Below are 11,012 nucleotides of genomic sequence, written 5' to 3'. Positions count from 1 at the left end.
GATATAAATTAGACTATATCCTTTTATGTTTAAATATTTTAGCGATAATTTTAAGTGAGTAATTATTAAACAATTTCAAACCATTTTTTTTTATAATTTTATTTATCAAAGTGAAACTATATTTTTAAACTTTTATGTAATAACAACAATTGTTCATGTTGTAGCATTTATAGACGATGTTAATTAGGAAAAATAAATGTATATTAAGTGAATATATTATTGGATTTTTATTCATATACGATTGTGGAAATTTTTCATACTATTGCAGATTTTGTCGCAACAGATCTTACGACAGCTTCGGTCAACTAATTGTGTTGATTTTTCGAATTCGACTTTGAAAAAAAATTCAGTGATTTTTGAGAGATCACAAGCTGGAATTCGACTTTTAGAAGACCCAATTTGTTTTTAATATATATATTGTTGTCGCCGTTTTCCGGACAACGATTTAGAAGCCACAGGCGGTTAGACCCAAGGCCGGACCGAGTGGCCTCGCCTGAGCTTGAGCGTGTCGGACTCGGTGTCCCGAGTCTTCCCTTGGCTGTCGGTGGTGTCTGAGCTCGCCGGGATACCTAGAAAGGATGAGAGAACCGTGAGCTAAAAAGGGGAAACAGAGGGGATGCCTCTGTTTACCTCTCCGACGCTCAACATTAGTGGGATTGAGGTGGATAATAGAGGTTTTAAGTGTTTAGGGGCTGAGACTTGAGAGAAACGAGCGAAAGGTGAGTTCGGCAGCGTTTTCTTCCTCAAACTTGGATTACCTTTTGAAGAGGGAGGGCCTCTTGTATTTTTATAGGCGACCAAAGGGGTCATTGGTGGGCCCATTGGCCGAGTGAAGCCCATGGCCGAGGATAGCCATTGGCCGAGGACAGCCCATGGCCGAGGATAGCATAGGGTGGCGTCACTGGTGGGCCCCTCGGCTGGGGACAGCATGGGCTCGGTAGGGGATAACATAGACTGGCGCTATTGACGTGCCCCCTGGCCGAAGATAACATAGGCTGGCGTCACTGGCGTGCCCCTGGGCTGAGGACATCATGGGCTGGCGTCATTGGTGGGCCCATTGGCCGAGGATAACATAAGCTCGGCCGAGGATGGCATAGGACCGAGGATAGGCCTGTGAGGCCGAAGTCGCTCGGGAGGCCGAAGTCGAACGGTCGAGCTGAGGCCGAGGTCGAGCTCGCTAGGCCAAGGTCGAGCTGAGGCCGAGGTCGAGCTCGCCAGGCCGAGGTCGAGCTGAGGCCGAGCTGATGCCGAGGTCGAGCTCGTCAGGCCGAGGTCGAGCTGAGGCCGAGGTCGAGCTCGCCAGGCCAAGGCCGAGCTGAGGCCGAGGTCGAGCTGAGGCCGAGGTCGAGCTCGGTCTTGGGCCGAGGCCATTGGGCCGGCCTTTGGCCTAATCGGCCCAAGGGCCGATTAATGGCTAGGGCAAGTCCGATTGCTTTTTTCCCTTTGAATAGCTTCGATCGGGATCGGGCCGATACCATATATTATACTTCGCTTTCACTTTTTACTTCGAACGTTCACAATATTCATTAGAAAATTCTTTTGAGCGTTTCACTTTTTGTTTGAGAGCTTCGAATATGTTGTTCAAGCTTTCTTGTTATATGTATATTCTCTAGCTTGGGTGCTCATATATGAGTGCCTTGTGCGTATAAGAAGTAGATAATTTGTTTTTACTTTGGGAAGAATGGAAAACACATTTAGAAGTCTCGGGATAGATATTCTGTGGGATTCGAGAGGATTTCGAGCTTAGGGGGAGCCTAAGTTGATGTTGAAGAGAATAGACGTAAGTTGTGTAATTAGCGAGGGAGTCGTTGCGTGTAAATCCTTAGTGTACCACATCATAGTAAATAGCTTTCTAGTGGACAAAGGCCTTTCAGATGTATGCACGAATTACCGAACTGGATTATCAATTTGTGTGTTCATTTATTATTCTGCACTTATTTCGTTCTTGTTGATATCTCGTAGTATTTAGTAATTGTCATATTTTCTGTTACAACTTATTATGATACAGTTGCGCATATTTAGTAATTTCACTTTCATCTTTCACAATCTTTCTCAAATTTGGGGAAAGGGGGATGTCTTTGGTGGGCCGAAGGAAACCAAATCACTCTTTTCCACTTTCTATCTCGATCTTTATTCCTTTTTTTCTTCTCTTTTTTCATACTAAATACAGCGTTAAACAACTTAATTTGATCTCAATTTTGATTTAAAACAATTTAAATTAATTTGGGGATTGGTTTGACATTAGACTCACACTTTGGTTGACACTTGACATACCCGAGTGTGAGATATGTGATACCATATCTTAGCCAAACGTGCAATTTAATATAAATTTAAAAGAAAATCTCAATAAATTGTCTAATAATAAAAAAAAAAGCGGGCATTTTTAATATTACATAGATATGTAAATTGTAAACATAATCACATTACCAAAATTAACTTGACACCCTCTATGCATGGGAGGCAAAATTAAACACATTCTTAACTGAAACCAAACTAAACACCCAATACAGGACTGAAATACAATTTTTTTAATTTTTTTTTTATCGGAACTGAAATACAAATTACAATAACTAAATATCAAAAGTCTTCTTGCCATTTCCATGACTAAAAAGGTTTTTTCCCAAAAAAAAAAAATAAAAAAAAGACTGAAAAAGTTCATTGAAGGTTGTTCATTTTATCCACGCGAGATTCATGCGCGTGATTTCATGAATTAAAAAAAATAAGGGAAATAAACAAGAGAACAGAGATTTAACGAGTTGTGTTTGGAAGAAACTGAGTGAGGAAAAAAACTTTGTCGCAATATATTATATTTAATTACTGTTTCACCCTTTAAAAAGTTGGAAAAAGGGCTTCACACGAGAAGATTGCTTTTAATAACTAGAAGTGCAATGCAAGGCTCACAACGGCGCCAATCGCCCAGCCTACTCATAATAACTAACACCTGAATAAAGAAACAACGAACTAGCTAGATTCAAAATGTCCAATTCCATATATTTATTATAATTTTTTCGAAACTAGAAGAACAATTTATTACAAACCGTGTCGATATATAATTAAAAGAAAAAATGACACACATACACAGATATATACATATATATATATATATATATTATATCATATCATGTGTTTAGACGAAATAAATTTAATTTTAATTTTAAAAAATATCGAGTTTGTATTATATATTTAATTGAAATGACATAATTATTCTTTAAAATAAATAATTGTGTCACAAATAATCTTTTTTATACTGACTTTTCATTAATGTTAACTATAATCTTTATATGTGAACTCTATTTTATCTTATTTATTCGTTCGTAATAGTTTTATATGTAATTTATTATAAAAAAATCAAAGATCTCTAAAATCAGAAATATCGTTGAGAACACCAATAATAAAAATTAAAGTCGTTATTCGAAAATAATAAAAATTGAGATTCGAAAATCATCAAAATCACTAATTCGAGTGTGAGATCCCGGAATCAAAGTCGCAGTTTTAGATGAACGAATTTTATTACTCTATTTTAATGTAGTTCGATTTCAAAATCAGGGGTTGTGCGTTATTTTTTAGTTTTTTTTTATAAATAAATTACATATGGGATTATAAGGTGCGAATGAATAAGGGTAAAATGAGTTTTGCATATAAATAAGAGTCAACATTAATGAAAAGTCAATAAAAAGATGATTTGTAGTAGAATTATTAATTTAAGGTATAATTTTATCATTTTAATTAAACAGAAAGTATAAACTCGCATTTTTTAAAATAAAAAAAATTAAAATCCAAATTTAATTTAAACACAAGATATATAAGTGTCATTTAATTTAAACACAAGATATATAAGTATCATTTTTCCTAATTATAATCATCACAAAGGTTCCGAACGGAAAAAAAATATATATATATTTGATCATCACAAATCAATTTTTTTTTTTTTTGGTAATTATCACAATTCACAAAGCATTTACGAACGAGGGTTGTTCTCAGTCAAATTTTCATTAAAAAAATAATAATAATAAAAAAATTATGAATTTTTTTTACAAATTTCCTTTTGAACTTACAAATGTATTTTCCTTTTAAAAATCAATGATTACAATTTGTTAACCACGAGCCTGGAGTACAAATGTTTAAAAATGATGCCCAGGATTAATGAGCCCTATATATTTCCTCTATTATTATAAAAATTTGACTCCACCCAACAAAAACGACACATAAATAGTTGCGCGACATAAAAATAAAATTTGCGACACAAAACAATTTCGTAGCGTTTGTGACCTCAAAGCCGGAATAGAAACATGAGTTGAGAGTCATTTTTTCACAAGCTCCAGTACTCATAACTTGTATTTAAAAACTTAACATTTCATGAGTTTATTAACTTTAATTTTATTTTCTATCAAATGACCCTCCGCTTTTTTTTTTTTTTTTTTTTTTTACTCACTAGACTTCCATTTCCATATATAGACAACCGGGTGATTGGTCAACCAACAAGTTGAAGCTGTACCTAACTAGCGCATATTGATTCTGAGCTTTGATTAATACGAAACAGACCTCTCTCTCTCTCTCTCTCTCTCTCTCTCTCTCTCTCATGTCATGTGTCTGAGACTAGAGTAATTCGTACATCGAGTTTCGAATTTAATGTGGTTACCAACTTCATGTGTAAAAATTTATGTTAATTTACACCTGCTAGTTTCATATATATATATATGTGTATATACATATATATATATATATGTATATATGCGTTGTAGCCTAACAATTACTATTATTGTTGAATATTGTTTTATTCACTCACCTAGCTTGTGCCCAGTAATATTTGTGTTGGATTTGAGGAAAAAAAAAATTCTTAAGAGCAATTTAGACGCACTTACATGTATGGTACCAAAATATATGAAGTCCATATGCATGATAAAGGCTATGCATATGTTCCATGCAATATTTCAGGGCTTTATATGGACGTCCCATTCTCGCTGTTTTTTGGGACATGTTTCCAAGTTAATGTAGTAAAAGGATATTCTATATGTCATGAAAGAAATGTAAATCATCATGTCTCCTTTATTTCAAATTTTCAACCACCATGGTCCATGAATATCATATTATTTTAAAACGCAAATAACCCTTTCCTTCCCATCCCATTCCCATCCTATTCCATCAATGGAATGAATCACCATAATTTCATTTATTTTCCTCACCATGACGCATCATGTGTAAAACTTATTTGTATTAACATACCATGTGCTATGCCATAAATATATTTTCTACGTGGAGGGGATATATATGAACAAAAATTTAGAGAGGAAAAAAGTGAATTTGAGAAGAAGAAAAAAAGGCAAAGTGAACGATAAGAAAAATATTTAGGCTCAAAACAAAAATACCGGAAAACTCAAAGGTTAGTAGACAAAAACAAATCATATAAATACAATCAAATTAATTAAATAACTTGAGAAAAACAATAAATTTAACTCATGTTTTTATCGAATATGTTTTAAATCCTGCTTTGTTTTGTTTCGTTACTTTCCGGGGAATGGTCTCAACTAGTAGCAACTTTGATACTTTGGACTAAAATAATAACAATTATGTTTTTAGACACTTTTTGTAGTAACTGTAGATTTATATATCTACAATTTTTGTTAATTGTGAACTTGTAAGTCTACAGTTTATGATAAGTTATGTCTATAATTACTAGCAAAAGTGTCAAAAAAACATAGTTGCTACTATATTTGTCCAAATTATCAAAATTGTTACTAGTTGGTGCCATTTCCCTTACTTACCACTATCGTCGATTGAAAGACCATAGGAGTACAAATTCTTTTGCATCCCAAACCCACTTAATTTCATAACTTTTTTTTTCTCTTCACATATCACTATTTTATAATGATGAAATATATAAAAAAAAATAAAAATAAAAAGTCTCCGCAATAAATTGATACTTGTTGTCGGTCGTTATCGAAAAACTCGAAACATTAAATTTCACGCGACTTGCGCAAAATCTCAAACTCTAAAGGTCCAACAGGCCGGGTCACTCAAAAAACCCACCGAGGTCCACAGACGGCAAAGGCCCATCCAAACGGTCCGAAAAGTCCAAGCCCAAGCTCCCACATGGACCAAAAATTCGCCATCGGCGCACTCGGCGCGCTCCTCAAAAGAGCGCTCCCGCTCGCTGTGTGCGCGCCCCGAAACCGCCTCGCGCACCCGAAACCTGCGGCCCGAGGTGCGTCCCGAGGCCCTCCTAGGCCTCCTCATTCACTATAAATACCTATCTCAGTGAGGGGGAGAAACACATTCATTTCTCTCCAAGATTACTCGCTCTCAGAGTTTTAAAACGTTGTGGAGACTTTCTGAGCTCAATTTCCTCTAATCGAGCGCTTAATCTAGCGCACAAGCTGCATCTAGGGTTTTCTACTAAAAATATCCTACGCGTTCGATGCACAAGCTGCGTCCGGGATTTCCCACTGAAAATCTCCTACGCGTCCAACGCACAAAGCTACATCCAGAATTCTACATAGAGAGTCTGCTAAGAGAGAAAACACACATTCTCTCTCGGGTCACTTGATGCTAGAGTCCCGAGACATCGCCGAGGACTCCTCCGTGCTCTGTCTCCTCTGTCGAGCACACCCTCCAGGATCCGCGCCTCACACAGCGTATACACACCTTGAACTACAAACCGACTTGATCCCGCAATGTGGGTACGTAGGTAACCTACAAGAAGCACAGTCGCACCCCCTATTCACCCTCTTCTTTCCTCAGAGAACACCTCCGACTGGAGAAACCTCAACTCAAAACTTTCGAGTTCACACCCTTGGCTCGGGTGCGACCACTTGGTCCGGCCTTGGGTCGAACCGCCTGAAGCTTTAAATCGTAGTTCATTTTCGTGCGACAACAACACTGTTTTAGTATATTTAGAGGGGAAATAATGAAATTTCTTAATTTAGGCCTCTAAAATAGAAGTGTTTGGGTTTTCAACAACTTTTGATATTTTTAGATTTGCTCTTTCGTTTTCAATATTTTGTTTATTTTTGTTTTATTTGTTTTCGTTTTTAAGATGTAATTTTGGAGCAATGACTCATCGACTCTATAGGAGTCACTTGTGTTCTTTATTTTAAATTATGAAGAAGATATCAACAACAAAATTTCTTAATTTTTATAGATCTATTTGTTCTTTCCTTTTCTTCAATTTCTCTCTACAAAGAAATTTAAGACTGATGGGTTCTCCATTACTTTTGGAGCACTTCACGCCATTCTCGTCGGATGCCACCTCCATCTCATCGAATTTTGCCTCCATTCTCGAACCTCTAGAAAGCATAGTCGTCATATCCGTCCGTCTTCCCCGGCTCTGTTGTTTGTTCTGGCACGACCACTCCCGTGCATTGGCAGTGTTTGTTGTTTCTTGTGATCAGTTTTTTTAGAAAAGATGTTAGCTTTAGGATTATAAATAATTTTTTTTTTATGTGAAATTAGTTTCTCTAATATTTTAAGTTTTGTCCACTATATTATGGTGGTTTTTGAGTTCCAAAGATGACTTAGTCGTCGAATAATTAGGTTCTTAGTTAGAGTTTTTTGTTAGTCTTTCGGCAGTGAATAACCTTCCGGAACCTTTATCTCTGACAATGTTTGGCAAAATAAGTGTTTCTCATCTTTAGTCAACGAGAAGCTAGTTGGAGGTAAATATGTGCGACTTCCGTTGCACTTAGGGGCTAATTCACTTCTAATTCCCATGTCGACAAGGTCTAATCGAGATGCAATACCATCTTTTGTTTTACCGGGAATGTTCAGAAGAGTCCCGACAATACTATCACAAACGTTTTTCTCAATGTGCATCACATCGAGATTATGCCGAAGAAGTAGGTGTTTCCAATACTCTAATTGGAAAAAAAAATGGATTATTTCTTCCAACATTTGCTTTCACTATATGAGTTCTTTGTTGTCTTTCTCCCTTTTTTCTCTAGCAACGTGACTTTCTCCTTTCTTTTCTTCTTTATCTTTCCAAATGGTTTGAACCGTAATTGACTTAATTTGGATTCTATCTCGATTCCCGATAAAGGAATAGGTGCCTCATCGAATTCTTGTTCTCCATTGAAAGCCTTCCTCCACCGTCTAAAAATGTGATTTTCCGGTAAGAACCTTCTATGCCTCATGTAGATGTTTTTCTTACCATGATTCAAGTATTCACTTTTTGTACCTTCTTCGCATATTGGACATGCTTTATAACCTTTCACTGAACATCCAGATAAGTTTCCGTATGCAGGAAAGTCATTTACAGTCCACAATAAGGCAGCTCTAAGCGTAAAATTAGACCTTTGAAAAGCATCATAAGCTTGAACACCGTTCTCCCATAAAACCTTTAAATCATAACCTAAAGGTGCCAAATAGACGTCAATATCGTTCCCTGGTTGTTTAGGCCCTGGTATTAGTAGTGAGAGAAACATAAACCTTCGTTTCATACATAACCAAGGAGGAAGATTGTAAATGGTGACAAGAACAGACCAACAACTATATGTGCTACTAAGAGATTTGAATGGGTTTATTCCATCTGAGGAAAGTCCTAGCCTAAGATTTCTCGACTCGGCACCAAATTCAGGACATAGTGAATCCAATTGTTGCCATGCTGGCGAATCGGCTGGATGGCGCAATTTTCCATCTTTAATCCTTTCTTCAGAATGCCAAATTAAGTTCTTGGCATGATCCAAATTACGAAAGAGCCTGGTGAATCGTGGAATAATTGGAAGATACCATAAAACCTTTGCAGGAATTCCTCGTGTTGTCTCATCGGTGTTCTTCTTTTTCTTCCATCTCGACTCGCCACATATCGGGCATTCAACTTCATTAATGTACTTTTTATGATACAAAATACAATCATTAGGGCAAGCATGTATTTTCTTATAACCCATGCCCATAGTACTTAGAGTTTTCTTTGCAGCGCTAAATGAAGAAGGTATCTCATTGTTTTCTGGCAGCAACTGCTGAAGGAGACATAGTAAGTCTGAGAAACATGCATTGTTGACCCCGTATTTTGCTTTCATATTGAATAACCTTATCAATGTTGAAAGCTTCGTATGCTTCACACAATTTGGATACAAAGGTTTCTCTGAGTCCTTAAGCAGCGTCTCAAACTCACACGAGTCGTCCATTTTTTGTGCTTGAACATCTTCAACCATTTGAGAAACATGATCAACACCAAAATCAAGATCATCAAAACCTCGATTCCCTCTTTTTTTACCCTTCACAAAGGCCTCATCACATGGAAGACTTTCACCATGATGAACCCATAAGTTGTAACTTAAGTCAATACCAAATAAGAGGAGGTGTTCTCTTATTTTCTCAACAGTCATTGACATGGTATTCCCACATCTCAAGCACGGACAACTAATGTAGTCGGGATCACTACAAATAGATCTACAGTATTTTAAAAACATATCAACCCCATTCTGATATTGTGGGGTTGCTCTATTAGCAGACATCCAACTTTTATCCATTCTTTAAGACAAAAAAAATAATATGTGTGTGTAAGTATCTAACCAACAATAAAAAAACAGCAGGCTTTGATTAACAAAAAAAAAAAAATTTCCTTAAACCACAATGGACTGGAAAAGTTTTGTACCTTAGGATAGATAGTGTGAATCAAGCAGCGATTGGCAATAGTGATGAACTAAGGTATCAATGAAGGATCAGAAAATGTATTTTGCTGTAAGAAACAAAAAAGAAAAATAGTGGTATCAAATAAGGGAATGATCATTGGTATTCAGAATCATTCAACTTATTGCTGAGGTGCTTGAAAATTCAAGGCATGTGCTCACACAAATCATACACTAATTTCAATTTTACTTAAATCAACAATATGTTAGTCTTCAAATGCACAAGAATCATAATAAATTTGCAATAGAGAAAAATAAAGTACAGAAAAATAATATTTGTAGCAGAAAAAAAAATAAAGATTTTTTTTAATATATATATATATATATGAAACCAAAAACCATCTTTTAATAAAGCTTTACTTAAATTTATAATCTAGCATGTTATGATTAACAATAAGAAACAGCAAGTTTTGATTAACAACCCAAAAAAAAATATTCCTAAAAAAAACAGTAGGCTTTGATTAACAACAACAAAAAAATCTTCCTTAAACCACAATGGACTGGAACATAAAAAAGCAAAGTTATAGAGTTTATGTCCAAGAACGTAAGAAAGTAGGCCCGCTTGAACACACCGACCCACACCTTTTCAGTCTTTTTTTCAGCATTGTTTTGTGGAAAAGAACAGACATTACATAAGGGAAAAAAAATCGTACCCTGCAGCGACACCGTGGAGCTTCTCGTGAATATTATGGTTAGGTCGGAGACGTGGTGAATATTATGAGAGTGCTCAGACACGCCTGTGAATTAGAGGCGAAAAAAAAACAATAACTTTGTCAAAACTTGAACAGTCTAAACAACTTTTTTAATCAATTTAAACTCATACTTTGTTTGGAAAATTAAATATGGCAATACGGCAATAGTCTAAACTGATACAATGTCATGTACAACACTTGATTTCATTACACAATAGAGGTATAGTAGACCATAGTAAGAGCATGTGATAAATCGGTCAGATATAATAAGTAATTGTCCCCAAAATTTAAGTGCTTGGTATTGTAACAAAGTAATTGTCCCCAAATTTAAGTGCTTGGTATTGTCACAAAAGCCTAAAATATAAGTTCAAAATTAAGATCATCTATCTGTAGAAACCTACAACGTCAAGCTGTAACAAAACAATAAAGGAGGAATTCAAAGACTCAAACCCGTCCTAATTTATCTCAACACAACACAAACTAAATTCAATCACCCCTAAAACTTCCCAAATAACGTAATCTCCTTCTCCTTAGAACAAAAATCAATTCCAAAACCAGGTAAATAGATATGAACAACCATCAAAATTAAAATCCTCATATCCCTATTTTATCTTCTCAAACGAGGGAAAACGCAAAAATACAAATAAATCTAACACAAACCAGCAATAAGAAACAAAACAACTACGAATCAAACGGG

At 35.8% G+C, this 11,012-nt stretch overlaps 1 protein-coding gene across 1 annotated transcript; it reads right to left on the bottom strand.

Annotated features, from left to right (window-relative positions):
• Positions 1–7,871: 7,871 nt before the first annotated feature.
• On the bottom strand, positions 7,872–9,464 carry LOC149383412 (uncharacterized). The gene has a single exon (XM_089627784.1). The coding sequence runs from the start codon at positions 9,462–9,464 to the stop codon at positions 7,872–7,874; it is 1,593 nt and encodes a 530-aa protein (XP_089483910.1).
• Positions 9,465–11,012: the final 1,548 nt, after the last annotated feature.

Source organism: Urtica dioica, chromosome 10, assembly GCF_054948205.1.
Source record: "Urtica dioica subsp. dioica isolate 48M chromosome 10, U.dioica_male_clone48M_v1_H2, whole genome shotgun sequence".
Classification (NCBI taxonomy): Eukaryota; Viridiplantae; Streptophyta; class Magnoliopsida; order Rosales; family Urticaceae; genus Urtica; species Urtica dioica.
Note: the sequence above shows the minus strand (reverse complement) of the source record. Positions and strands in the feature narration are given on the sequence as shown.

What these genes read in the sequence shown, in the direction of transcription:
- LOC149383412 (XM_089627784.1), bottom strand. Translation starts at nt 9,464, where the DNA reads ATGGATAAAAGTTGGATGTCTGCTAATAGAGCAACCCCACAATATCAG.